This window comes from Penicillium bovifimosum (assembly GCF_028826915.1).
Source record: "Penicillium bovifimosum strain IBT 22155 chromosome Unknown utg000006l_segment0_segment0, whole genome shotgun sequence".
Classification (NCBI taxonomy): Eukaryota; Fungi; Ascomycota; class Eurotiomycetes; order Eurotiales; family Aspergillaceae; genus Penicillium; species Penicillium bovifimosum.
In genome coordinates this window covers 722,620-750,214 of record NW_026622715.1, presented here as the reverse complement: position 1 = coordinate 750,214, position 27,595 = coordinate 722,620, and the positions used below count along the sequence as shown (strand labels likewise).

General features: G+C 50.8%; 13 protein-coding genes across 13 annotated transcripts; 7 read left to right on the top strand and 6 right to left on the bottom strand.

Annotated features, from left to right (window-relative positions):
- Positions 1 to 331: 331 nt before the first annotated feature.
- N7515_007917 (HNH endonuclease signature motif containing protein) lies at positions 332 to 1,117 on the bottom strand (the record flags this gene model as incomplete). The annotated part of the gene is made up of 4 exons (XM_056668661.1): positions 332 to 508; positions 566 to 692; positions 811 to 916; positions 973 to 1,117. 4 exons carry the CDS (start codon positions 1,115 to 1,117, stop codon positions 332 to 334), a joined length of 555 nt encoding a protein of 184 aa, XP_056518491.1.
- A 1,553-nt stretch (positions 1,118 to 2,670) lies between these two features.
- Positions 2,671 to 4,050, bottom strand: gel1 (1,3-beta-glucanosyltransferase gel1; the record flags this gene model as incomplete). Its single annotated transcript, XM_056668660.1, has 1 exon — positions 2,671 to 4,050. One exon carries the CDS (start codon positions 4,048 to 4,050, stop codon positions 2,671 to 2,673), a length of 1,380 nt encoding a protein of 459 aa, XP_056518490.1.
- Positions 4,051 to 5,952: 1,902 nt separating this feature from the next.
- N7515_007915 (sterol desaturase family protein) lies at positions 5,953 to 6,795 on the bottom strand (the record flags this gene model as incomplete). The annotated part of the gene is made up of 1 exon (XM_056668659.1): positions 5,953 to 6,795. The coding sequence occupies one exon, from the start codon at positions 6,793 to 6,795 to the stop codon at positions 5,953 to 5,955; it is 843 nt and encodes a 280-aa protein (XP_056518489.1).
- A 1,936-nt stretch (positions 6,796 to 8,731) lies between these two features.
- N7515_007914 (tyrosinase family protein) lies at positions 8,732 to 9,971 on the top strand (the record flags this gene model as incomplete). The annotated part of the gene is made up of 4 exons (XM_056668658.1): positions 8,732 to 8,859; positions 8,912 to 9,037; positions 9,094 to 9,216; positions 9,266 to 9,971. The coding sequence occupies 4 exons, from the start codon at positions 8,732 to 8,734 to the stop codon at positions 9,969 to 9,971; spliced, it is 1,083 nt and encodes a 360-aa protein (XP_056518488.1).
- Positions 9,972 to 10,571: 600 nt separating this feature from the next.
- Positions 10,572 to 11,498, top strand: N7515_007913 (putative GPI anchored cell wall protein (Dan4); the record flags this gene model as incomplete). The annotated part of the gene is made up of 1 exon (XM_056668657.1): positions 10,572 to 11,498. The coding sequence occupies one exon, from the start codon at positions 10,572 to 10,574 to the stop codon at positions 11,496 to 11,498; it is 927 nt and encodes a 308-aa protein (XP_056518487.1).
- A 477-nt stretch (positions 11,499 to 11,975) lies between these two features.
- Positions 11,976 to 12,530, bottom strand: pex4 (putative ubiquitin conjugating enzyme (UbcJ); the record flags this gene model as incomplete). Its single annotated transcript, XM_056668656.1, has 2 exons — positions 11,976 to 12,313; positions 12,374 to 12,530. 2 exons carry the CDS (start codon positions 12,528 to 12,530, stop codon positions 11,976 to 11,978), a joined length of 495 nt encoding a protein of 164 aa, XP_056518486.1.
- Positions 12,531 to 12,776: 246 nt separating this feature from the next.
- N7515_007911 (endonuclease III domain-containing protein) lies at positions 12,777 to 14,030 on the top strand (the record flags this gene model as incomplete). Its single annotated transcript, XM_056668655.1, has 1 exon — positions 12,777 to 14,030. One exon carries the CDS (start codon positions 12,777 to 12,779, stop codon positions 14,028 to 14,030), a length of 1,254 nt encoding a protein of 417 aa, XP_056518485.1.
- Positions 14,031 to 14,197: 167 nt separating this feature from the next.
- N7515_007910 (serine/threonine protein kinase) lies at positions 14,198 to 14,860 on the bottom strand (the record flags this gene model as incomplete). Its single annotated transcript, XM_056668654.1, has 1 exon — positions 14,198 to 14,860. One exon carries the CDS (start codon positions 14,858 to 14,860, stop codon positions 14,198 to 14,200), a length of 663 nt encoding a protein of 220 aa, XP_056518484.1.
- A 288-nt stretch (positions 14,861 to 15,148) lies between these two features.
- Positions 15,149 to 17,552, top strand: N7515_007909 (putative DNA helicase; the record flags this gene model as incomplete). The annotated part of the gene is made up of 4 exons (XM_056668653.1): positions 15,149 to 15,702; positions 15,775 to 17,219; positions 17,325 to 17,385; positions 17,468 to 17,552. 4 exons carry the CDS (start codon positions 15,149 to 15,151, stop codon positions 17,550 to 17,552), a joined length of 2,145 nt encoding a protein of 714 aa, XP_056518483.1.
- A 606-nt stretch (positions 17,553 to 18,158) lies between these two features.
- Positions 18,159 to 18,781, top strand: N7515_007908 (uncharacterized protein; the record flags this gene model as incomplete). Its single annotated transcript, XM_056668652.1, has 2 exons — positions 18,159 to 18,438; positions 18,501 to 18,781. The coding sequence occupies 2 exons, from the start codon at positions 18,159 to 18,161 to the stop codon at positions 18,779 to 18,781; spliced, it is 561 nt and encodes a 186-aa protein (XP_056518482.1).
- Positions 18,782 to 19,355: 574 nt separating this feature from the next.
- Positions 19,356 to 20,968, top strand: N7515_007907 (FAD-binding oxidoreductase; the record flags this gene model as incomplete). Its single annotated transcript, XM_056668651.1, has 3 exons — positions 19,356 to 19,872; positions 19,940 to 20,441; positions 20,503 to 20,968. The coding sequence occupies 3 exons, from the start codon at positions 19,356 to 19,358 to the stop codon at positions 20,966 to 20,968; spliced, it is 1,485 nt and encodes a 494-aa protein (XP_056518481.1).
- A 723-nt stretch (positions 20,969 to 21,691) lies between these two features.
- N7515_007906 (Gfo/Idh/MocA family protein) lies at positions 21,692 to 23,035 on the bottom strand (the record flags this gene model as incomplete). The annotated part of the gene is made up of 3 exons (XM_056668650.1): positions 21,692 to 22,680; positions 22,733 to 22,866; positions 22,920 to 23,035. 3 exons carry the CDS (start codon positions 23,033 to 23,035, stop codon positions 21,692 to 21,694), a joined length of 1,239 nt encoding a protein of 412 aa, XP_056518480.1.
- Positions 23,036 to 25,109: 2,074 nt separating this feature from the next.
- Positions 25,110 to 26,585, top strand: N7515_007905 (Zn(II)2Cys6 transcription factor domain-containing protein; the record flags this gene model as incomplete). Its single annotated transcript, XM_056668649.1, has 1 exon — positions 25,110 to 26,585. One exon carries the CDS (start codon positions 25,110 to 25,112, stop codon positions 26,583 to 26,585), a length of 1,476 nt encoding a protein of 491 aa, XP_056518479.1.
- Between the last annotated feature and the right edge of the window lie 1,010 nt (positions 26,586 to 27,595).

Genomic DNA, 27,595 nt, shown 5'->3' with positions numbered 1-27,595 from the left:
ATGGCTCCTCTATATCATATATGTAGAGGAATCAGTATCCATGGAATTGACGCCTGGTGGACTTGATCATTCACATCAATGATCATATTTCTCATTTCGGTGGAAAGGATTCAGAACGTGGGTAAAACTCCAGCAACAGTTGGGGGTATCAATACATAATAATTTGTGTAAACACGCAATCAAATCAAAACCTATGCCTCATTGTCAAGTCAAGCCCTGACCTCGTTCCTATCCCCTTAGTCTGGACGAAAGTTCCATTTCAAACCGTTCAACTGGAAACGGCCCTTCATATATCTCCTTAAGCATGTCCGCGCCAGGTGGGAAGTCATGCTCAAACGAAGGCTCTCCAGCCCCCCCTCATGTTTGCGAGAACGCTCTGTCGGAAATGCCAGCCAAGGAGGTCATCGGAGACGCGGTGCGGGTCGGCGGGGTTTCGACACACAAGGTCAAGGGTTCGTCCATCTACCCCCTCAGCGTCGGGAATAAAGGAAGTGATCTTATAGTTGTCCTTCAGATAGAATGAGTAAGATATCTGTTACTTCGATCTTGGGGTCAGATCACTTACATCTGGATTCACCGAAATCGAGTAGTCATCAAACAACTGATGTATGCCTGCCTTGAGGAGAAACCCATTTTGAATGGAGTGAATAGGTGCTGAGTGATCTCCCGAGTCCGCATCCGTAATCCATCGACTAAAATTATTTGCAATCCAAAAGTCTTCCTTCTCGAGAGGGGAAAATATGGGCGGCCTCCCAGCTCGCCCATTTGTTTAGATGAACTCGAAGATTGACAACCCCAGTGAAGACGCACTTTCCATCTCTGGCCCGCACTCCATTTTGAAAATCTACTTCACGACCACTGATACTGTAGGAAAGGAGCCGGCGCATGAACGCCTCATCACTGAGCTTGATAGAGTCTATCCAAGTGAGCCGGTTATTTCCTTCTTATTACTTTGATCATTAAAAGACCTACCGCCATCGGAAACATAGATATCATAATCCCCAGGCGTCAGTGGTTGACTGGTTCGTGAGATAATTTGCCCGGACCTCGCTCTGACGGTAAATGGTCGCGGTGCAACGGGGGATTGTGATACAATCACCAAGACGATGTCGAGCATGTCGATGAAGTTTGATTCGGTAATTGAGCCATTTTGAACACCCCACCCAGCATATCATAGGTACGTTGAACTGTCGAAAAAATGGACATTTCGACCATCATCCAATATAACTGACTGACCCTCCGACATCGTGGCGGGCAATTTCAACTGCGCCGCTGTCGTCGTTATTGTCGTTGCTATCTGAGTTGTCGCTCAGATCTGAGATGCGATATCAATCGTGGAAATATTCATGGCAAGGAGTCAAGGACTGTTCAGATGAGGGAAATAATCAGAGGCAGATTCTCTAGAGCTTGGAAGAGGAGTGACTCTGAACGGAAAATATATTCCCCGCGTGTAAGAAGAACCAAATACCTTTTCGTATCGTTCACGATCATGTCACTTCATCGACCCATACGGTGCCATACCCCAAACCTAGGTACACTCATACTTTGACATAATCGCTGCGTCATTGAAGACCTATAAGGCTATAGTAAAATTCACAACGGATAAGACGTGGCACGAGTCGCAGTGGGATTATTGGGGCAATTCGTCGGAATATAGCCTTGCGGATTTGAGGAAGGTCCTTCGGACCATACCTCCACGTCTACTCGCCATGTTGGCTTGCGAGTGGTGCGGATGACGACGACGGTCTTGGTGAGATGGTCCGAGTTGCTATCACCACCGGGCGTCCTTGCACAGCTGGGAGTAGGATTCTGATGCGCCCACTTCAAGGGCCAGGGTAGGGAATCCCGCCCGCCTCCCTTCCCATCGAAGACATCGGTTGGAGACAGCCACCAGTCAGGCTCTTTTTGGCCACAGACCTTCCTTCAGTTCTTGGTGATGGGCGGGTTACGAACGCCCCATTGGCATAGGAAAGGCCAATCGAGGACAGCTGGATGGCTAGGGCTTGAGAGAAATCGCGAACGATTGAATCGTGTTGGTGGCCTGGCATGGCTTTGAACAGTACTTCCTGGCGAAGGGACAAGATTGTCACTCGCACGCCGGGAAAGAGCTCCTTGTCATCTTTAGTTTTGGAGAATAGTTCTTGTCCCGGGTCTTGCAGAAGTATGAACTGGAGGACCTTTGATTAAATGTCCCGACGATGCTCAGGACGCTTCAAACAAGAAGAGTTCATATTTGAACTAAATAATCAAAGGTGGAAGAGAAGACGAAGAAGGAAAGAGAGCAAGTGAGAGATGAGGAATGGTAATTATTATATAGTCCTCTCACATCATGTGATCCAACCACATCCCTGAGATCCACCTTGAAGGAACACTTCCTATCTGATCTTAACTTGGGACAGGCACTACCTGGCAGAAGAGTTTGCAGGTCCAGAATCCAGATGAGTACAGTTTAGCACTACAGTTCGAATATAAAGAAGCATATCAGCTGCGTTTCATTATCACAAGGTACAGACACCAAGGTCTTCTATACACCAACTCGAAAGCAACTCGCATCTCCAAAATACCAATCCCGTGCCAATCACCGGGTGTCGAATAAAGTCAATAAAAAGTACATGCCCAAGGACAATCGAAGTAAAATTGATGAAAGCCCCGTTACAAAAGGTAAAAGCATTACAGAAGAACGAAGCCAGCGCCGAACACGGTGGAGACAAGAGTCACCAGGCCGACGGTGACGGGAGCGAAGCTGAACTGAGCAGGCTTGAGGCCAGCAGCAGCACCCTCGCTGGTGGCAGAAGCACCGGAGCCACCGCTAGTGGCAGCGGCAACGTCACCGGAGCCCTGGGTGGCAGTACCGGAGGACCCGGTGCCAGCGTTCTGGCTGCCCTTGCCGGAGAAACCGTCACCCTTGCCAGCACCGGAAGTCAGGAACTTCTTAGCGGGGGCGGGCATGGCGGGGAGAGCATCGTTGGAGACATCCCAGTTGGGCTTAGACTGCTTAGGGCAGCCAGAAGCACCGCCAGTGGAGTTGTAGCCGCCGTTACCCTTGGGGTTGTCGACCTCGGCGAAGACAGCCTTGAGACGCTTGTAGTCGCTGTTGGTGGTGACATCATCACCGTCAATCTTGGCCAGACCGTACTTGTTGCCCTCTACGGCGTACTCGTAAACAAGACCGCCGGAGTAGACAGGGGTCATCTTCTCAGAGTAAAGAGCCTTGACTTCTTGCCACTCGCGGGTGTTGGTGTTGCAGCCATACTCGGAGAGGAAGAGGGGGAGACCGTAGCCGGTGAAGTTCTTCACCTTCTGGTCCCAGCCGGAGGTGGTGAAGGAAGAGGGGTCGCACCAGGAGTAGTCGTTGAAGGCGAAGAAGTCGCTGCGCTCGTCGTCGGTACCGCAGTTCATGTACTCGGCCATCTCGAGGCGGTTGGTGTCGACATCGGCAGCGGAGTAACCAACAGGGATCTCACGGAGCTTGCGAGCGCGGAGGTAGGTGCGCATGTCACGGGTGACGGCCTTGACGTAAGGAGCGGCCTTGGAGGAGGGGCCATCGTTGATGACCTCGTTTCCGGAGAAGAAGGCCAAGGTGTTGTCGTACTTGGCGAACTTCTCCATGGTCGCGAAGATGTACTGGAGGTAGACATCGTTGTAGGAGATCTCGGGGTCCTTGCGGTTGAGGGAGTACTTGGGGGTGTTGACATCGAGAACGAGGTAGATGCCGGCCTCAGCGAGAGCCGACATGCACTCGTCGTGGTCCTTGGAGTTATCGACGGAGTAGACACGGATGGTGTTCAAGCCGAGCTCTTTGAAGTACTTGATGTCACGCTTGCAGCCATCGGCATCAGCGATGGGGTCGGCGAGCTTGGAGGAACCACCGGGCTGGTAGTCGACACCACGCATGTAGAAACGCTCATCGCCCTTGAAGAAGGCGTTACCCTTGACAGTGATGGGGGTGATGTCGCTGCTCTTGCGGGCCTGGATGTTGGTGGCAGCACCGAGGACGGTGGAGGCGCCGAGAGTGATGGCCGTGGCCATGGAGGCTACGGAGCCCTTCATGATGTGTGGTTTTGTTGGGGAAATTAAAACGAATGTGTGAGAGTAGGATGCGTGCTCTCAGGGCTTAAAAGAATGAATGACAGACAAGAAACGAAAGTGAGGTCAGAGAGAATGAAAAGAGGAAGGAAGGAGAAAGGAAGGGATGAAGGGTTGAAGCAGATAAATAATGGATCCCAAGCCAACCTTGGTTCTGCTACACAAAAGGCCGGGCTGTGCTTGCGCTATTTTGACCCGGAGTCGATCAGACTGCAAGGGTCAAACACAGTGGGGTTGGAAGTGGAGCTTAGGTGGAACTCTATGTGGGCTTTATTGTGGGGAGCGGCCTCTAATTGCCACTGAGATAGGCCAGCCCCTTAGTATTTATTGGTGGTTTCATGGATCGTCAGGTCGGTTGCCCATGGGTTTTATAAAGAGTAATGATGTACATCGCACAATAAACATCCCATCGAACCCTACACCTAACGGGCACGAAGTCTTTTACTGTACTCTGAACCTTTGAACTGAATCTTCTACTTGTTCCACTGCATATTGACAATATACAACACCCTCGTCTGCAGAATAAGGTAGGACCAATGGCAACACTGTGAGTGGAGTAGCGTGGCTTGGGGATGACGCGCCACCATCTACATAAGGGCGATCACACTTCAGGGGTTCTTGGGTCTAGGGTCTATTGTTGTCCAGGGGGTTTAAACTGCCTACATAATGCATGGTGTGTTGATAGGGGAAGTCAGTCAATTTGATTGAATTCAAAAGCCAATTTAATCAACACAATTGGCTGAAAGCTTTTCTTTGGTTTCGGCGCCACCAAATCCACCCACGGTTGGAGATGACGAATTCATTCTGATTCGGTCAGGTCTAGAAGTCTATACATAGACCTGAGACAGCATCCATGGATGAAGAATAATGTCCAAGGTACATGTATCGATTCATCTCCTAGAATGTACGTGTACGCGCCCCCTTGTGTTTCAAAGGCATGTGCAGCTGGCACATGAAATTGGAAGAGAAATTACCCGACGGCTCCGTACCTTTCATCACACAACCTTTGGTCAGATCGACAACGCGCGATAGACTCTGCGAATTGCGATATCTTTTTCTTTAATACGGAGTAGTTATCCGTCTCGCCGTTCACTTTCTTCGTGCCAATATCCCAAACTCCATCCTCAATCCCGCCTATCCCACAATGTCCCCGGACTCTGACCAGCAGGACCACACATTCCAGACACGAGATGAATCAGCCAGTTAAACCTTCAGATCGGATTTCGTCTCTCCAAAACGCAAACCGAAACAATCGCTTTGCTATTTTTGCTTTATTTAACGTCCGGCGGCAGCTGCGTTCTGGCTGTTAAATAAAGCAAAAATAACAAGGCGATTGATTCGGTTTGCGTTTGCGGTATCAGCCATCGAGGATGTACTCCCTCACCCGCCCAAAAAGGAAGATTCACACCTCGCCTTCGCAAGACTGGAAATAACCAATAGATCACTGCAAATTATCTGAGCTGATGAATCCTCATCTAATCGAGATGCCGGGGGCCTTTTTAGGGGCCCAGGCCCTGGCAATCAAAGCCATCTGCTTCTCCTACTGCTACCTCTGCACTGAAAGCGAAGCCCCGTGATGCACTCCAGCTCGGAATGGGTGCACCATTCGGAGAAAAAAAGGTCAAGAATGCAGCCGTGACACATCCCCACCCGGAACGAGGCCAAATATCGGCCCAGCACATTCCCCATCTCGGCAATGCTCACTACCCCCGAATGATTTCTCCGAACTATTTGCCAGAAAAGGGCAGGGGCCAGCCTAGACGCAGTATTCTCAGCAGGACCTGGAGTAAGACATTGGTCATATATTCGCCCAATCCCAAGACCCTATTCACACTGACAGATCCCTCCCCAATTCCGACCAAATCTCTACTCAGTCCTCCGCTTCACCAACCTATCCGTCCCATGTACCCAGTCCAACAACCCCATAGACCCATAATACAGATTAAACTTCTCATGATGCAAATCATGCGACTTCGCCCGATTCCCAAAAAAATCATACCCACTATGCACAGTCGCCGTATTAACAAGCTCATACCCAAGATACAACCAAAACGTAACAACATGACTCCTCAGCAGCTGCGGCGGCAACGAGATAGGCAGCGCATTCGCAAAAATCTGCTCAATCGGATGCGCAAACTGCGCCGCCAGCGCAATCGGCGCCGTAAAGCGGTGGTGCATTTTATGGATGCGCACGTACAGAAACGGGACATGCAGCAGACGGTGGACGTAGTAGAATAGCGCTTCGCGGAGTAACAGGCTGATTACAATGTCGCGTGCTATCTCGGCGATGCTTGGGAGGATCGGGGTTATGCGGTATGAGGTGGCGGAGCCGAAGTAGCTGGTTGCTTGCAGGAGTGAGAGGTGGAGGATTGTTGAGAGGAGTTGGTTTTTCGCTACGACTTTGATGCAGAGGGTTATTTCGGCGCGGGAGGGTTGCTTGGATGCGGGTTGGATTTTGTGGCGTTGGGAGAAGGTTGGTGTGAGCTTGTCGAGGGACATGTAGCATAGCGAGGGCAGCCAGAACGTTAGGAGTTGGATTAGGAGGGTGCCTAGGAATTCGATTCTTTGAGGGCTGTAGGTGGTTGCGATGTGGGACCAGATGGTCGCTGCTTGGGGGAAGAGCTCGCCCAGGGGGTGTGCAATGCCTCCATTTGAGATGCGATTGTAGAAAGTCTGGAACTTCAGTTGATATTGAATCTGGGGGAGCATTCTTCAGTGTTGATATAGACAGTAAATGTGCCTCGGTCTTCCCCAGTATTCGCTGGTTCCCCCGCAGCGGGCGACGCCGCCGCTGATCTTTCCATGTGAAAAAACGTCAAGCTTGTAAACCTCACTTCACAATGCTTTGGACTTTGTCAAAATTATTCTAATGAGTTTGCAACCTAGGAGTCATAGAGAAGAACAGGCCTGGAGACCGGAAGACGCCAACAATCATGGATCGATAAAGTCATGAACGGGTGCGAGTAACGCGAATTCCCGTGGAGGTACATCCCACCCGCGAATCCGTTGCAGGGATCTCCATGCTACATCTTTGTTGCTATAAAAGTGACGGTAGGGCCGTTGACTTTTCCATTCGCCTGCATGGTCGGGGTTGTTGCTGCATAACAGTGACAGTTACATAGATCGACTACAACTGCGCAACCGATCTTTAGCTCATGCATCCATATGCCCACGTTCAACCTGGCTTAATTCAAAATTTGATCGAAGCAGTGGTACCTGCAAGTTTCTATGCGCATCAGTATTGTGTGTGCACACGTGAGCAGTCAGGACAGCAGTAGCTGGCAACAGGACACTGACTACGCGAAAAAGATGACCAGGAACCTAAGCTGTCTGGCATTGTGGGAAATACCGCGCACGATCGACAATCACTGACCGGCGGCAATAAGTCGGTTATTCTGGCCATTTCTGGGAGGGAATGGATACGTGATATATGGTCGGGATTTTCATCTTGTGAAGTTGTGAGCTTACATACTGGAATTGGCTGTGTGTAGACCATTTCACTGGCTGGTATTGCAATATGGGTCCATTCTCGGGGACTGGCTGTCCAGTGTCTACATATACCTATCGAGGGATGCTATGCAGTACTCGACCATTCTCGCTTTGGATGGCATAAACAGCATCGCACCGGAACTGACAATTCGCGCACATGCACAGTCTTAGTGTCAAGCAATGCGAGTGTATATGTCAGATCTGAAGCTGCATGAACTAGGTATGTGATTATCTAGGTGTATGTACTTCCTACCTACTGTGTAACGCATGCAGTAGGTGTGACACCTCTTCAGGGCTGAGGTAGGTATTCCAATGGACTTGCATCGTACACTTGGATCCATATCATGAAGGTACATGTATGCATGTTTCACGTGTCAGGCCACCCTACTGGGTTGCATGTGACTTCCCTTCGTGTATCCAAGCTCAGAACCCGTAAGATAATATATGCAGAGCTCAAAATAACTAGAATATAGCTGGCTGCCTAATGTGTCGAGTGTTCGTATCTAAGTACCTGTCAGACGTAATCAACGACCTCTAGGTCACCCAATGTTCTCAAAGTTGTGCATGTGGTAACAAATGTAACTATCATTGTAACATTATGCATCCTTGACTTACATAAATCAAGCCTGTCAAATCAAAGGCCAATATCCAGATGAATAGAGGCCCAAAAGCCCATAGCCCTGAAAGACGGATGCATCTTGCTGAAAAATCGCCGACTCGGAGAGTTCGATGATTACATCCCATAACAAACAAACTGAAAACAGGGTTAACTAATTGATCTAGCCTTTCGAGGTCTAGCTTGCATAGCTTCAATGGTCTAATTAACCCCTGTCGGTCGTTTTGTCCCGGCGAAACGCCACTTCGATGCCTGCAGATTGACAGCTCACACATTACCAAGGCTAGACTCCCCGGCGCCAAGTGTTGTTCCTGGTCCACCGCAGCACATCCTAATAGGGCGCAGAGTTCATGAAAAACAATAAAGGCTCCATCTATGTACATACTCTACATATCATACAAGGGGTATTATTGTGCTTTGGCAGTGATCGGGGAGCTCCGGGGTGCTCCTGTTTATAAACAATGACCAGAGAGCGGCTTAAGGGAGATTTCATCGTAGATTGTTTCAGTGTGATCGAGGGTTCTATTGCGGAGTGACGAGATGGTTGCTTTTTACCAGTCTTGGTTGGTTGTGTTGGGGTTGTTGGCGGTGGTCGATTCCTCTCTCATTGATATTTCGCTCGATGGCCAGTTGTGTGGAGATTACAACACTGCTATACGAAAGGAATGGTTTGTTTTTCTGGATGTCCAAAAATCAATTGAGTTGTACTGACGTTCGTAGGGGAGAGTTGAAGCGAGCTGAGCGCATCGACTATACAGATGCGGTGCTGTGCATGCAACGGCAGCCTCAGCATCTTCCAAGAGAAGAGTATCCAGGAGTGCGCAACCGGTTCGATGACTTTGTGGCGTATGTTTCTAAAAGTCCATGCTTTATACTCGGATCGAGGACTGACTTGACTACAGAACCCACATCAATTACACACTCAGCGTCCACTACAGCGGTCTGTTCCTCCCGTGGCATCGTCACTTCCTCTGGCTCTGGGAGACAGCCCTGCGAGACGAGTGTGGCTACTCTGGATATCTCCCGTACGTACCAAGCACTACCCTAACTTCACCCACCACTCACACAAACCAGGTACTGGGACTGGCCATTATGGTCGGAGAATCTCAAGGCCAGTCCTCTCTTCGACTGCAGCGATAGCTCCCTCTCCGGCGACGGAGAACCCAACCCAGGCGAACAAAGCATCCATGGGGGTACAGTAACTCTACCCCCGGGCACCGGAGGCGGCTGTGTCCGCTGCGGCCCCTTCAAAGACATGGAAATCCACCTAGGCCCGTTCGACCGCAACATCGTCTCCTTCAATGAGATCCCGGCCCCAGGCTTCGACTACAACCCGCGCTGCTTCAACCGCAGTCTCAACAACTTCGTCAGCATGAACTACGATAACGAGACCATCGTCGATCGTCTGCTCGCAGCGACCGACATTGCCGATTTTCAAACCGTCATGGACCACTGGCCCGCGCGGCCAGACGGGGTCTTGGGCGCACACGGGGGAGGCCATTTCAGTCTCGGCGCAACCCTCCAAGACCTGTTCTCGTCGCCTCAGGACCCGGCGTTCATGCTGCACCATGCAATGATCGATCGGTTGTGGAGTATTTGGCAAGGTCAGGAGGAGTCGCATCGGTACGCGCTCAATGGGACGAGCACGATCCTAAACCCGCCGAATGGGACGATTGTCACACTGGATACGGTGATGGAATTCGGGGTTCTTGGTCGGCCTCGGTCGGTCGGCGAAACTATGGATCCCGGCCGAGATGGGTACTGCTATTCATATACTTGACGGACAATAATAACCTCCGGAGGGTATGACTGTATGACATGTATACCAATTGTACATAGGTCAGGAACGAAAATACTGGGGAATATACTCAGCCCCTTTTTTTTAGGGGGGGGATTGAAGCCGGATGGAGTAAAAAAGAAATAATCCATGACAACACGACTTAGAACTTGTCTATTGTTAGCGACACCGGGCCAATTATGGTGGAGAAAGCAACGAACTGCCCATACTGTCTCGGTTCTTAGAGTCATTATAGCATCATGAATAGGACATAATGTATGTACTCTGTACAGTGTGTATGCCGTATGCTACTTATTCCAGTCCGAGACAATTGATAGGCGTACTCCGTACAAACCGTCAATATTCATTCGTTAGTGTGAAAAAATCAAGAAATATCAAGTTGAGAACCTGAAAAAACGGATTGCCACCAGGTGGAGTCTCTACATCGTTCTTTCCTTTCTTTCTGTTCCTTCTTCCTCAAAAACTTAACCTTCAGCTCTGTTGTTTTTGTTCTTTTCTTTTTCCTTTTTGTTTTCCTCCTTCACCTCACCCCCCCATCTCCACAGTTATCAGCTATCCGTTGATCGACGTTGATCTTCCATCATGCTGCGTATCAGCTTTTCTCAATTACTCTTTGTGACACTGCTCGTTCTGTCTGTCGTCTTTGCAGCAGACGCAGTTGAATCACAGGCTTCGCAACGTGAGTCTCTCCAGGATGCGTTGGCCGATCTAAATGCGGTCTCCTTCCACGATGCTCTGCATGTGCTCTCTACCAAATTCCGCCATGGAATCTTCCCGACTGACCTTCATGCCGCCGAAGCTCTTCAAAATGAGGAACCCACCATTGCCAGTCTGGTCAGGCTCGCCAAGCGCCAGAGCAATGGCACTGTCAGCCCCGATCCATCTGTAACTCCTGCTCCGCCCGTGACTGGGTCTAGCTCTGAACCGGTCCCTGATCCTTCCTCGGATTCGACTGCTACTTCTGCTCCTGACACCAGCGTGCCCGGCTCTTCATCAAGCGCAGAGCCAACTCCTAGCCCTGAGCCCACTCCAACTGGGCCCACCGCCACTCCTTCCGACCCTAGCAGCTCTTCGGGTTCAGTCTCGGTTCCCGATGAGACCTCTAGTACCTCTAGTGTGCCGCCCACTTCCACTTCCGTGCATTCGACTACTCAGACCACTCAGACTTCGACTACCGGTGCTCCCTCGACTATGACGACTACCACGAGCACTTCGTCCCGCTCGTCGACCTCGACTACTACTCGTCATTCGACTACCTCCACTAAGACGACGCAGCACACCAGCCTGACCACCTCCACCTCCAAGAGCACGACCACCATGCCCGATGGCAGTTTGAGCACTATCACCTCCATTACTGTCATCACCCCAGAGGCGACCGGCAAGGGAGGCTCGCCTACTGCCGGTGGTAAGCCCGGTCTGCAGACTGGTGGCGCTGCACTTGCTACTGGGATGGCTCGCGAGGTTGTCGCCATGGTTGGTGGTGCCGTCGTGGTTGCCATGGCTCTGTGATAAATCATGGTTGCCTTCTCGCCTCCTTGCATTGTTAGCATCTTCAACGGCGTTCTTCCAGTAACTCGCATCAGCCCATCTCGATGGCAATTGCCTATCTGTCGCATGATCCCGTGATGACCTACGGATCTCTCTACTTGGCATTTATGATTCTGGCGATCGAGTTTCTCTCCAGTTTTATCAGCGATTTGGACATTTACAGCGGACAGCACGCGCTAATATTCCATGTGATTATTTTAGTCCATGAATCTTCATTTTGAAGATAATGCAAATTAGTGCTGTAGTATCAAACACATTGTTCATAAGGCTGAAAGTAAAAAATTCGTATGTAGAGTAGAACGTGCAAGGTATAAGATCATCGGAATGTGCAAGGGGGTATGGTATGTGCGGTCAACCTCAACCGAGATTGTAAGATAGCGAAATCAATCAGATCCAAAACGGGCTCGAGCCTCGAATGTTTTAAGTGCCGAACAATGGTCACCGTCCAAAGTTGTCAGCTCCGTTCCACCGCTCCTCACCAGTCCAGTAACGCACAACACTCTCCCAAGCAGCGAGATCGCCGTCCCGCAACAGGGCTGCAACGTCGACATTCAACGGCGAATCCGGCTGCGGGTCCGTCAACAGCTGCTGGATAGCAGTGAGAGTACTCGACAATGTATAGACCGGGCTCCAATGCTCGGTAGTGAGGAGCGTGAGACAGATCTCGCCTGTAGTAAAAGAGATATTCGGGTGCGAGATGCGGGTTGTGAAGTGGATGGTCGGCGGCGCGAGGGGGTAGTTTGGTGGAATTGCAATGCGAAGGTGCCAGAGTCCGCCTATTTCGTTGTTAGACTTGTCCGGATAACAATAACAAATGGATATAACTCTGAACTCACCCTCGTACGGTGTCCCATCTACGCCCTTCAATACCGCTTCCCAGCGTAGTAGGTCCTCCTCATCGACAAGACCGAGGTGCAGCAGAGCTTCGTTCGGGTTCGAGTGGTACGCTTTCAGCTCGCGGATCAGCCGCTGCGTGGTGTTTTGTGATGCCATGTGGAATGTGGTATGTGGTTTACACAAGCGGTTGTGTACAAAGTAGCCGAAAGACTCGAAGTGGCACGCCCTCAGGAACTCCGGAGGTGGCAGAGTCGGTCGGGAACTGTGATCGCCGAGGCTGGGGGAAGTTCTGCCCCGGTCCCCACCCATGGTTCAGCCTCCCATGTGAAATTACCGATTTGTTCTGACTGTCTACTCCGTACTCCGTACATATTGACCGCTTACATTCTCTGTGATTCTGCAATGCGCACTTCTCGCACTTCAAAGGAGACGGCGAAAGTGCTGCAGGCCTTATCCGCCCCCGTGCGACGCCAGACGCGTAACTCGTCCGCTGCCAGCGCGTTGAAAAGTTTCACCTACAATGCGAATGCGACTTCGACCGCCAAGACAGAACCAGGGACTGGATCTGTAGTACCCAGTTTGTCTGCCGTTAGCGACGATGACTCTTCTCTTTCCGAGGCCGACACGGCGGACATCGAAGATCTCCTCGGCCCGCCACCGAAACGCCAGAAGCGCAATGCGAGTCCTATAAACTCACCACACAAGCAGAGCCCTCGTACACCCCGCAAGGTAATCGTGAAAGACGATCCGGACCAAAAGCCCACGCGCGCACCACAACCCCGACGTCTCCCCGCTCGCAAAATCCGCGATGCCGATGGATCGGTCACGGTCGAGCCCCCGTCTAACTGGGATACAATGTACAACACCGTCAAGAAGATGCGAGAAGACAACCCGACCGCACCAGTCGACACAATGGGCTGTGCCGAGCTCTACTGGCGTGCCTCCTCACCAATCGACCGACGCTTCCAAACCCTCATCGCACTGATGCTCTCATCCCAAACAAAAGACACAGTGACAGCGGTAGCAATGCACCGTCTACACACCGAGCTCGGCGATCCCACTCCCTCCTCCCCTATCAAAATCAAACAAGAACCCGACGAGTCCAAACCAGACAAAGACAGCACGCTGAACCTGCAAAACATCCTCACTGTCGATCCCGTCCGCCTAAACGAATTAATCCGCACAGTCGGCTTCCACAACAACAAAACAAAATACATCAAGGCCGCCGCCCTGATCCTGCGTGACCAGTACGAAGGCGATATCCCGTCTACCCCGGAAGGTCTCATGGGGTTACCGGGTGTCGGACCGAAGATGGCGTACCTGTGTCTGAGTGCGGCTTGGGGTAAACATTTGGGTATTGGGGTTGATGTGCATGTGCATCGGATTACGAATCTATGGGGCTGGAATAAGACTAAGACGCCAGAGGAGACGAGGTTGGCGTTGCAGGCGTGGTTGCCGCATGAGAAGTGGCATGAGATTAATAAGTTGCTTGTTGGGCTGGGGCAGACGGTTTGTTTGCCTGTTAAGCGGAGGTGTGGGGATTGTTACCTTGCTGGGTCGGGGCTTTGTAAGAGTGAGATTCGCGGGTTGGAGCCGAGTTTGGGGAGGGTTAAGGAGGATTTGGATGAGCCCAAGGTTAAGATTGAATCTCTGTGATGGGGATTTACAGCAGCCTTGAGAGGTTTCGTGTTGGTCCGTTGCAATTTCAGTCGCTGGCGAGTTTTGCAAGCTTATGGATGTGGTATAAACGCCTATGGAACCCTTAATAAAATTTTGTATTCGGCGGGAGTCGCTCCGCCTGGTCCTCTCTCTGTATTCGTTAGTTAGCTAAATGATTCCGTAGACAGCAATGGAACCCATACCAGAGCTTCCCCAAATCCCTTCACAAGCGCAATTTCGTGGTCACCGCGGGCCAGCTGTTCAGGTCCAAGGTCGGTGAAGGTCGTTGCAACATCAAAGTCAATCCAGACCAGCCTATCGGGGTTCTCATGGACAAGGAGAAGGTTTTTGGGGTAGATGTCCTCGTGGTGAACACCCGCCCTGTGTATCTCATGCATGCCCTCGATTGCCTGGGGATAGAGCGCGTCCGAGTAGTTCACGCAGTTCAAACTCTCTGCATTTGGGAAATATTCTAGCAGTATCGCTCTCGGCTTGAGCTTGTCATGGGCGAAAGATTGTAAAGCAGGATGAAATGCTGCGGGATCCATTCGATCGATGTAGCCGTAGAATTTTGGCACGAAACCGCGCGTACAGACACCAGCAGTGACAAGCTTCTTATAAGCATTTAATTCGCAGCGGAATCTGTTCAAATCACGACCGTTTTCGGCATATCCGGGGTCGCCGTTGTCGTGGAAAAGCTTCAATGCATACTGTTGTCCATCCAGATCTACCTCGAATATTGAAGACGCATCAGAGCGCCAAATCTCCCTGATAATATGGATATTGGAGGGGTCCATGTTCTCCAAGGAAGGGCTTCTTAAGTGCATTGTCGTCCTGTGGGAAGACATCTTTCTACCAAGGAGGTCGGAGCAGGTCAGAACGACAAGCGGACATCCCTGTCAACATACTGCCGCTGTGGGAAAGGACATATGATATCCGATCAACCCAATGAGATCATCCCCGGACATTAGCAACCCAAACTTCTTATCCCCGGTCCCCTCCAACACCTCAACTCCGCAGCACCAACCGCCTAACCACCATTCACTACCACCAACCCCAATCCAGCAATTCGCTGGAATAAACCAATCCACCATCCTCCCGCCCACAACCCCAGAATGCCCCCAACACCCACCCCAATCCCCCGCTTCGCAACAACCCAACTCCACCTCCTCCACCTCGAACACGCCGCCGAAGTCTCAACCTCAAAACTAGCCAGCACAGCCGCCTCCGTCTCCCCCCAAACCCGTCGCACCCTCCAAGCAACCGGCCACGCCCTAACCGGCCTCATCCTCAGCCAATGCCGCACCGGTCTCGGCGGCCGTGTCGTCGGCGAGTTCGCGCCCGATCCAGCCGTAGCATCTGACGAGTCCCGCGCGGCAGATGGGTCGGTGAGATTAGGTGCGCATGGGATTCGGGTCGGGGATGTGGTTAGGGTTGCTGATGTTGCGGGGAAGAAGGAGAAGATAGGGAAGGATAAAGAGAAGGGTGGGGAGAAAGAGGCGGCGGGACCGGAAGGCGTCGTTACGAGAACTGGGGAGAAGGGTTTGTGGATTGCGTTTGGTCAGGCTGGGGGTGGGGTCAGGTCTAAGGAGGATGATGAGGCTGTTGAGGAGCTTTGGGGGAAGAAGCTTTGGGTTGTTAAGCTTGCTAATGATGTTACGCATCGACGGTATGTTTTTTTTTTCTTTCTTTGGATTGGGGTTTGTTTGGATATGGAGTTGACAGTGCTGGTGTCTGGTAGGATGAAACAGACTATGGAGAAGATGGTGAAGATGGGGGAGACGGAATATACGCATTTCATGCGTGTTGCGTTTGGACATACGAGTCCGCTACTGCCGGATGCCGAAGCGGCAGAACCGGTTGAATTTGTTGATCCAAGTCTGAACGATTCGCAGAAGGAGGCTGTGCGATTTGCGCTGGCGGCGCAGGATATCGCGCTGATCCATGGTCCGCCTGGAACGGGCAAGACGCATACTCTTATCGAGTTGATTCTGCAGATGGTGCTGCGCAAGAAGCGGGTTCTCGTCTGTGGGCCGTCGAATGTCTCTGTTGATAACATTGTTGAACGTCTGGCGCCGACCAAGGTGCCTGTGGTGCGCATTGGACATCCGGCTCGCCTCCTTCCCTCTGTTCTGGACCACTCCTTAGAGGTGCTTACGCAGACTTCTGATGCTGGGGGGATTGTGAAGGATATTCGGAAGGAGATTGATGAGAAGCAGGCTAGTATTCGCAAGACGAGGTCTGGTCGTGAGCGACGGGGGATTTATGATGATTTGAGATTGCTGCGGAAGGAGTTCAGAGAACGCGAGTCGAAATGCGTGGACAATTTGGTCAGGGAGAGTAGTGTTGTGCTGGCTACTTTGCACGGCGCTGGAGGACATCAGCTTAAGAATCAAAAGTTTGATGTAGTGATTATCGATGAGGCAAGTCAGGCGCTCGAAGCACAATGTTGGATTTCTCTTCTCGGGGCGCAGAAAGTGGTTCTCGCGGGTGATCATCTGCAATTACCGCCGACTGTCAAGTCGTCTCAAAGTTCCAAAGAGAAAGCCTCCAAGGCCAAGAGTGAGGAATCAACTACCAAGCCTGAAGAAGAGTTACTGGAGGGGGTATCTCTCGAACGCACCCTATTCGACCGATTACTGGCACTCCACGGTCCGGGAATCAAACGCATGTTGACCACGCAATATCGAATGCACGACAAGATCATGCGCTTCCCCTCCGACGAACTCTACCAGAGCAAACTGATAGCTGCCGATGCAGTCAAAGCCCGTCTGCTGATCGACCTACCCTACGAAGTGCAGGGCACCGACGACACGCAGGAACCCCTCGTATTCTGGGACACGCAAGGCGGCGATTTCCCCGAAAAGGCGGAGGAGGACGACATCTCCCAAAAGGGCGCCTTACTCGGCGACAGCAAAAGCAACGAGATGGAAGCGATGGTCGTTGCCAGACACGTGAACAACCTGGTCGACGCAGGCGTTCGACCCGAAAACATTGCCGTCATCACCCCTTACAACGGACAACTGGCTTTGCTGTCTCGGATGCTACGAGAGAAATACCCCGGCCTCGAACTCGGCAGCGTGGACGGATTTCAAGGGCGCGAGAAAGAGGCTGTGGTGGTGAGTCTAGTGCGCAGCAATGCGGAGCACGAAGTCGGCTTCCTCGCCGAGAAGCGACGATTGAATGGTGTGTATTACGTTATTCTCTTTCGTGGCCTGTCTACATGACTACCACTGTGCAGGGTGTTCCTGCAGGGAAATCAATAGATCGCTAATGCTGCATGTACTGTAGTGGCCATGACACGCCCGAAGCGCCATCTGTGTATCTGCGGGGATTCGGAGACGATCAGTCGGTAAGCCACTTTTCCCTTTTCTTTTGCGGATTGGCCATTGAGTTTGGGGGTTCAATGCTGATCGACATGGGATATGTTGTAGTGGGAGTAGCTTCCTCAAGCATTGGATGGAGTTTCTCGAGGAAAATGCCGACCTGCGATATCCTGATGCTGGAGACCTACTTTGATAGATATTGCAGGGAAGTATACCTAACAGTAGACATCACAAGGAAAAAGCCCGTACAGTGCCGATCGAGGAAGGTTCCTTCAATTCCAGAACACTTCCCCACGAATGGGAAAGTCCAGGAAATGCCACTACATAGTAAAATTGCATTGCGCTGAGTGGCAAGCCACATACAGTCTACAGACCCTGACCGAAACGTGGTATGGAAACGGCTCGGTTCCTCCCGTGTGTTGGGGCGCTTGGTACGGTCAATAGGCAAATAAAGCTTGAAGTATAAACAGAAATGAAGCGATCTAATTGGTCGAGCCTAGATCAGGTCACAGATACTAACGACCTGCTGAATTGTCGGTTCGATTCGGTTGCCTTGTGAAATCCCCAAGAAGCTGCAATCATCTCTGTCTAAACTTTACATTTCTTCTTTAATGTGGGCAGACGTCTATCTATGTCCCAGAACCCCGATATTTTCCTTCTGACTTCCAAGGTTATCTCTCTCTGAAACTGGGAGATGTTGAACTGGTGGGCTGTGATCGCACTGCTCATATCAGTTACAGCTGGTTGGCTAGGCTATCAAATGAAACCGGAGAGCCTCGCCCCTCAAATTCCACCCACAATGCCCCAGGATGCGCTCCAAGAACTACTTCAAGAAGTGAACAGCAACTGGACAACCCCTCAAGATCGGTTTTCAGGCGAGCCGCAATTCTGGACATATTATTCTGCTGGTCCTGGCGTGACAGTTAAAGGATGGCCCTCCCAAGGTGGAATGTATACGCTTGATGTCTCCAGCCGAGTGGAGATAGAATTTCTCAAATTGGACCCATTTGCCAATACAAGGCGTCCAACGAATTCCGATCCCGACTGGCAACAAAAGGAGAATGCACATTGTGATCGTAGTAAGTGATACCAAGCAGTATTGATACCTATTAGAACGCTGTATATTTCTAACTCCTCGCAGTGCGACATCTAAGCCCAACATGGTGGCCAACCGAACTGGCATGGCTTGAAAGTGGAATTTCTGGCATGCTTGATGAAAGGTCTAACAATTATGTTCGGGTCGGTTGGACTCCGGATGGTGGGGTGTGGGTTTGGAAAACAACAAAGGAGGATGCTAGTAAGAAAGGTGGAGCAATGCTACAAAATGCCCGCACCATGGAGGAGCGTTGCTCGGTGATTGAAAAGCTAGGAGGAAGTTTCTACGCCGACCCGAAAGATTGCCCTTTTCTTAACCTTCCTTGACCGGTTATTGTTTGATTTTCGGTCAGTGTATGCTGCCGCGATGTATTAGGCATCAGTTGTAACCTAGTTAGTTATATGATACTGTAGCTAGTGGTAGTGTTGTCACTACTAGTAGCGTCTACAGGATGAATTCCAAAGAATGACAAGTCACAAATCACAAGTGACAAGGGTAAGGGGCGCTATAGACCTAATGAGAATTCATCGAGCGACCCTTGGGCAGTGCGCCTACCAGCCCCCTAGCCCGCCAGATTCAGTGCTTTATTTTTACCCGGTATGGTGATAGACCGATGAGATGATCATATTATCTACCAAAGAGTAAACAAGCCTAACCAATGCAAACCGCGAACGACTAGGTATCGGTGGTTCTTGTTACGACCAAAACTATTTCGGCCATTACGGCGGGCTTCGGGGATTAATGACGTTTGAATGGATCTAAGGTCGTTCGGGATGCAAGAGACTCAAAGCATCCATCAATGTCCAAAGATCTTATAATGAGTAATATCGTACCATAAAACGATATTACATCCACTGTCAATTGGTCAATATACCATAACACAATTGAATTGCAGCAAGTATGATTCCAATTCCTGGGCCTGTTCGACTCTTGAAGTTGATCCCTTTGGCCGCGGGCGTTTTGGCCGATAGCAGTATCTGTGATGTCTTGAATTCTAGGGTTCCAGGTCGAGTCTCGTACTCGGGGGACTCGATCTACACTGCGTCGCTGTCATCCTATTACACCGGATACGAAAGAGACCTATACCCCAGCTGCATCTTCAGGCCAACCAGCGCGGCTGAAGTTTCGAAATTCCTCCAGTTTGTCGGCTCAGATGAATACAGCACCTCACCACTGCCCCAATTTGCTATCAGGGGAGGGGGACACACGTTGTTCACCGGAGCGGCAAACATCAACGGGAGTGTGACAGTCGACATGCGCTCTATGAACTCCCTGACTCTGAGCGAGGATCGAAAGATCGCCTCTGTCGGCGGCGGCAGTATCTTCAGTGATATTTATCCCCGACTTGTGCCCCATAACCTCACCGTGATGGGGGGACGCGTCCCAGGAATTGGCGTCGGCGGGTTCACAACCGGAGGTAAATTAACGTCGCGTCTTCACATCTGTTACAATTTGGGGTTCAAGTGTACTGACATCTCTTCTAGGGGGATTAAACTTCCTATCCCGTGAGCACGGGTTCTCTTGCGACAACATATACGGGTACGAGGTAGTCCTCGCAAATGGATCCGTCATCTATGCCAGCGCTAGCTCCCACAGCGACCTGTGGCTTGCCCTCAAGGGCGGCTCAAACAACTTCGGAATCATTACACGTTTTGATCTCGCTACATTCCCGCAACAACAGATGTGGGGAGGTATTGTGTTGTACAACTACACAGACAGTCAGGTGGACGCTCAAGCCCAGGCCTTCAGCAACTTCATGGATACTGCCAATTTCGATAGCGCAGCAGATATGGATCTCATTCTGAACTTTGAAAATAGCGGCTTCGAGATCGGAAACGCCCTTTTCTACTCGAAGCCCGTCGCCAACCCCGAGGTGTACCGGGAGTTTACGTCCTTGCCGTCCCCAATTATTAGCACCCTAAGCTTCAACGATGTGAGTGGGATGGTAACTCAATTCGGAGCGTATCTTCCCTCGACGTTGAATCGGTATGAATTCCCCTTATTCTGGTTCGGCTTCGGAGTTACTAACGACCTGTACTACATCCAGTGCAACCGAGCTCGTCTACTCATTCAAAAATGCCAACGCCACAATATACAAACAGCTCATTAAGATATGGGAAAATGAATGCAATTCACTGCGTGGGATTGATGGACTGGAAGTCCAGTTCTTGGTCCAGCCTCAGCCTGTCACGAATGGCACCAACTCTCTGGGACTGACGGCCGGCGAAACCGATAATGTGATTGGGCTCGTCACGGTTGCCTATAATAACGCAGCCGATGACAGTGAGGCTTTGAAGGGTCTTCAGAACATCGTCAATCAACAGGTGGCCCTTCTTCAGAAGGCCAAGCTCTATCTGCCTTTCAAGTACCTCAACTATGCAGACCAATCCCAGAGCCCCTTTAGCAGCTATGGGGAAAGAAGCAAAGCTCATCTTGAGACTGTCAGTGAGCGTTATGATCCTAAGAAGATGTTTCAGGAAGGGGTTCCCGGGGGCTTCAAGCTGTTTGCGTGAGACTCGAAGGCTTATGGGTAGATGCTGTCGGAATGCTTCAGGTTGATATGGGAAGATGAAGGCCTAGAAGTATTCGTCTCTTTGCTACCTTGGTAATTGATACCCTCACCGATTCCATTATTCAAATTCCATGGACTCCTCGGCATGAAACAGTGGCGCCAATATGACGGGACTGACATGTTTGGTCCCGTCTGCCTCATGTCTAGATCTCTCATACTCACTTCTCATAATGCATATCTAGGCTTCAGCAACGAGGCCGAAGGGAAATCTAAGGTTCAATGGATCAATGTATGAGATGAATTTCTCAAGCTTGATAGGTAGGTATGTTTTGATTCCTGGGGAACTACCTATTAGGAGCCTAGATATTTCTGCGACTATTCGACATAATATATGGACCTATTGAGCACACATCGACTATCGGGTAATTTGATCCAACTAGACCTCGTATTATCATCGAAAAGGCCCTTATTGGCAATTTATCTCACCAATCCCGCATAAAAAATAAACATATGAGCGTGTTTCTCAAGTCTGGAATGTGCAAGTTGCTACTGGGGAGGACACTGGGGAGCAGGTTGGATACAAGTTCCCGAGCAATGCAAGAGATCAAGAATTTGATGGAATATAAAACGACAAGAAACTCATCGTCCACGAAGCGGTGAGAACAAGACAGATCGCGTACAAAGAAGATGAACACGCAAGATCCAATGGTACCCTGCACGCCCACTATCTGAACGAGCTAGTAGGCCGGGGACCGAGCCCACTCTTTTCATAGGCCATGTCCAGCATTTTCATCTGGGCAATAGAGTCCTTTCCATCGACCCATTCTTGGGTTTTCCGGCCCTTGATGCGATTGACGAATTGTTCCAGCTGATGTCTGTAAGACATCCAGAACGATTCACCGGGCAGGTCCGCAAATTGACCACCTGCCTCCTTGAAAGTGTATGCTTTGTGGTTGGTTTTCTCTTCCCAACGCCGCACAACTTTGCCCGTGTCTCGGTCACGAATCTCAAAGACATCCTTAATGTCAATCCGATGCCAGAAAATACCATGCACAAAGCCATGGAGGGTTAGCTCACGCTTCTGGGCTTTGAGCTGCGAGTCAGGGAGGCTCTTGTCTGACAATATGACCTCATTTTGGGTCACCGTGACATGCGACGGGGTCCAGTATGTTGGTCCCTTCAAAGTACTCGATGCCTCACCGATACCACCGTTCGGGAAGCGGAACTTAGCATTGAAGTCCCAGTCGCATTTGTCATGGACTCCATCGGTGTAGGAGTGTACTTGGCAGTCGAGACACTCCTCGGGCTCGGCATCGAAGAGAAGCCGCATTACAGCAAGATTATAAGTCCCCATTGCCATCATACTACCACCTGACAGATTGTAGTTGAAGTGGATGTCGTCCTTGCTGGTTCCCCACCAAGGGATCATCGAGACGGCATTCACATGGGCCACGTTCGCCGGGTCGACCAAAGAGCGGAAGTAAGACCAGGCCGGAAAGAACCGGCTGTGAAACGCCTCCAGGATGACGGGGCCATTGGGCTGAGACAACTCAGGCAAGTTGAAAAGAAGTTCCGCTTCCGTCGCGTTTGAGACCGAAGGCTTCTCCAGCAGGACATGTTTGCCGGCACGGATGGCACGGGTGGCCCATTCATAATGGAGAGCATTTGGAAGGGCAATGAAGACACAGTCGATGTTGGGGTCATTGAGGATATCTAGTCATTTTAGCACGCAGTCTTCTTCAGCATACCGTATGTGACTACTCACCCTCGTATGTATCTTTGACCTCGGGAATGCCGTGTGCCTTGGCAAACTCCTCCGCTTTTTTACGATCGCGGGACGAAACCGCTTGGATGATAACCTCGGGGTGGGACTTTGCTGGTGTGATTAGAGCAAGAGGCCTGAATATGTCAGTGCAATCCAAATTTGGGTCATTCTTATCGGTCTCACATACGCGATACTGGCAGCTCCCAGAACGCCAAACTTGAGGGCATCTCCTGCTCGAGCGGATTGAACTGGTGGGTTGAAGGCCTGGTAGATCCGATTGGCCATGGATATCATAGAACCCATGATGCTGCTTCGCTCATTCAGTAAGTTAGAAATAAACCCGCAGGATATCTTGGCCAACTCACCAGGTTATATGGAGGGCAGAGAGAGTGTCTGAAGGGAATCTGACCGTAATATGAGAAAATATGAAATGTTTCCGCCTATTTGTCCTGCATGGCGAGACAAAGAAATGAGGCATAAAGCCAGGCATTCAGGCATGAAACTCCCTTGAATAGGCTATGGGACTGTGCAATTCGGGGCATTTGCTGAGTCAGTCACCACCGACGGCCTATGCACAACCAAGCTATGAGGATCCTGGATTGTGCAGTGGGCGCCTGCATATCATCAAGATTGATCGCTTCATGCTAAGCCGGGAGCCCCAATTCCCCGATGTCTTGGCAAAGATCCCCAGACGGAGGAAGGGCAGTAGGCTAGTAGCCTATCAACGACGGTGACAACAACACAACCTCGCACCGCATTTACCTAAAAAATCACAGCCTATGCCCTACTCCGTATCTGTACAGAGTAGGGCATAGGTAGTGCCGGGCAGCCGGTCCAACAAAAGAGCACAGGGATCACAAGCCACAACGCGCGGAACTCTGCCGATGACTCAGGTTGTCAGGTTTGGCGCCTTACTAGTTGCTCCTACATAGAGACTAGTAGGGATTCTACTAGTTAGCCATTACTAGCCATAACCATAGTTACAGGGCATACTGGTGGCCTGGTTTCATGATATTGTATGCCTTGTGTATTATCGCCTGCAGGTTCGTGTAATTTATATAATAGTCTCCTACCTAGGTAGGCGTAATTAGGTCTCACTACGACCAACTAACTAGTTACATAGTCAGCTAACTAGTCTCACCTACACAACAAGGATCTTGAGCAATACAAAGGCCCTGTGCCAGGAGACAGGCCATCCCTCCCCGATCAGCAAACCGCTGAAACCGAATTGCACCTTGGAGGCGTTGGTTACTCCCCAGTACAGAGTAATCAACGGTTCAAACCGAATTCTGCCCATGCATAGTGTACTGTGTAGTGGGAAGGTGTGGCCCCCCCCCCCCCCCCCCCCCCCCTACCTACAGGCTACAGACATGGTCACATGCTTACCCTGTCCACTGACCACTCCCGGGCACTCCCTTGATTTCTCACGTGCACGTTCCTTATGTCAGCGGTTATGAGCTGGAGATAGTCGCGACTCGCGAGGTGAGGTAGCCCTAGTTGAGAAACACACTCCTACACATCTCCAACTTGACTGCTTGTGCGCAAGGCGGCAAGGCCGCCAAGGTGACAAGCGCCAAACCCTTTCGCTACCTCTGGTCTGATGTCTATGCTACAGCTAGGTGGTATTTGCTGAATCGACCCATGTGTTGCAGAGCATACAGCCTTGAGCGTTCCCCTCTTCAATATTTAAGCGTTTACCGCCATTACGCCACTGCCTATTGGAAATTACCATCTCTTATCAATGCAGCAACGCTTAACACACGTCCCCTTTTCGGCCTTGTTCTTCATCCCCAATATAGGATGTCCCATCCTCTTATTGATCTTCAACGATAGAATTATATCTCTTTGTACCACCTGGTCTATCAGTCAGTAGTTCTGTACCATTCTCAACAGCTGTAATTTATAGCATTGGCTATGGTGATTTGACTGCGGCGCTCGCTAAGCCTCGCTTGTACGTTAGTGCCTCGTTACATCGTGCCTGCGTGGCCTGCACATGCAGCCACCAATGGGTGTGATAAGGGGGAGTATAGTGGGGTCTGCTGCATGCCGGAGAGCGGCATGTTTCACCACGGACCGCCCGGGAGTCAATCGCTTCCATTCACCGACGATAACCCAAAAGAAGGCAAATCAAGCAATGTGATAATCTCCACCATGATCGCGCCTTGAGTCAGAGCCCCACCAGCGACGTACTACAGTTATCATGCCGGTATTAATGCAATCGAGTGGACCAGCTTGCGTTGGATTGGTCAAGCACTCCGACAGCATCGCCAAGGACAACTAACTACTTCTTGTTAACACCACTGTCTGTACTGCTCCTAAACGCACTCTCAATCCACACAATCCACTCAGTCTTCCGCAAAATCATCAATTGATCGCAATGGAAGTAACGGACACACCTCGTCGGCGACAATCGTGTGATCGGTGTCATGGGCAGAAGTTGCGATGCACACGAGCGAGCAACGACGAGACAGGAGCTTGCATTCGATGCCGCCGGCAAGGTGCGCAGTGTATCTACAGCTCAAGTTTGCCCAAAGGCCGTCCAAGTATGTATCGCCTGGATGGACCATCCTCCGATTCAACGACCCTTCCACAAGTTGCGCGGCCAAAGCCTCGGTCCCGACAAGCCCCCGCCGTGACTGCGTCGAGTTTAGACCACGGCCTTGTCACTAATATCGAATCACTCCCCGATGACAAACCAAGCACGAACTCGCACAGCCCAGGCAATCCCGGCCCGATTTTCCCGTTACCGATAGATCCCTCAATCACATGGCCTTCTCTTCCGCAGTCAAACCTGCATGAAGTGGAGGCACGTGCCAATAAGCAGGATGGAACATTAAATGCATTCGATTTTATTGAGCAGCAAATGGACTGTGACTTGGATTTCCTCAACTCTGTGCCGGGCCTCCTACCATGGGACAACGGCGATTGCTCCTGTCTAGGTGGTGACTCTGAGCTCGCCAAGACAATTGACAATGGAGGGAAACTGATGGCCAGCAATTCCAGTCCTGACCTTGGCATTGTGCATTTATCTCAACTCAGTAGTCGCCTCGTCTCACTGTATCAGTGGAGCTGCGCCGTTGCGAACAGTGGTGGGTCGTCCCTCGGATCCAACGACCGAGATCAAGGACGTCCGAATTCCCTGATCAACGACGTCGCATTTAAGTCAGTAGCATCCTGGCTGGCACACTTTTCTACAGAGGGAAACTTGCCCTTCTGCATGAGCCCCAATATCAGTACCTTGGGAGAATTCTCCAAGGAAGATGCCCTGGGCAAGGTTTTCACGGCCTCATACCAATTTATGGAGACCCTACGTGGCTTGCAGGATCGAATCTCCACTGGAGCCCCGAAACCCATATCCAATTACTCCGGAGGAACGTTCCACAACTGCGGAACCAAGACCTCATCTACGTCAAACTCCACGCAGAATGTGCCGTTTCCCGTTCCTAACACTGCAGAGAACCCGTCTTCTCGTATTGTTGAGCGCCATCTGGTCATGGCATGTCACACTCTGCTCCTCAAGATTTATTTGGCTGTATTTGCCACACTGCAGTATGACGTTGACCGTTATTCTTCCCGAGCTGGCTGTGGGCCGGTTCACCAAAGTGCGGTCACGCACCCAGTTTCTCTCGCAGATATTCGGTGTGTCACAGTCGTGCAGCTCTGCACCTATATACTGGACCGTCAAAATCACGCTGTGTCTGGATACTTGGCACCGGGATCCCCGCCAACACAGTCCATGCAACTGGAGCCCTCCTATTTCCCTCAATACGATGCTACCAAAGGCGCCGAATGTGGACCGGACTTAGAGGTTCAGTCTCAGCTGAAACGCCTCCGAGAATCATTGCGGATTTGATGAATCTATGACAGAGCAAAGGAACGATCATGTGTCATCACACGCCGAGTACTGACCGTGTCCTATAATAACCTGCAAACTCCTTGTTATGTTGTAATAGGGCGAGAAACATTGGCATCACGGGTTTGTTTATGCCAAAGGTGCTCTGGGTTTATGTACTTGTCCTTGTCTCCGGGAAGAAAGATACAAGGCAATACACGGGCAATAAACGTATGTTGATGATTGGAGGATGGAATGGAACCATTTGCGTAGCCATCCGGGCATGGATTAAGTTATTCACTTCCTTTACTACAGTATATGAGTTTCACATCCACGGGACGCACTTCACTCCTCTGATGATCTATGGATATCTCGCGGGTTTAGAGTACCTGTCCCAGCCCGGCTGTTTGACCGAAGGTGTGGGTAAGCAGAAAGGCACAGATAAAGGACCGTTGATTCTTACTACGGAGGAGTACGTTATATACTGGTTATGGCCCTTTTATTCAGCACCAACGTCATATATAATTTTTGCGATATTAACGACAACGGGCCACCGACTGAACAATACCACAATCGCCTCAATATTCTGAGTAATCCAGATAGCTCGCCCGTGAAGTGGGAAGAGCGCGAAGGTGGTGACGTGGTCTGACATCGCAGACAGGACGATAGAAGGACTGCAAATCAGGAGACGGTAGCAGGGGACGTCCGTCACGTCCTCATCGCCCTGACAGACTGACACCTACTGGGAACTCATAGGAATCATACCGAAAAACGGTTCATAAGACAAGAGATGTGTGTTGTCTCACTTGTCTGTGTACCCCTAAAGGCGGATAAGCGTTGCCTCAGTAACCTCAGACCGCAGCCAATGGTGAAGCCGAATTCTGCCGAATTCTGCCACGCTAAGGTGAATCAGGTCGCTGAAAGATGCAGGCGGTGGAATGACAATGTCACCGCATTTTTTGGGCGGCTGAGGGAGCTGAACAGTTCTCTCACTACACTACACTAGTCGGAAGCCAGAACACATCTCAATG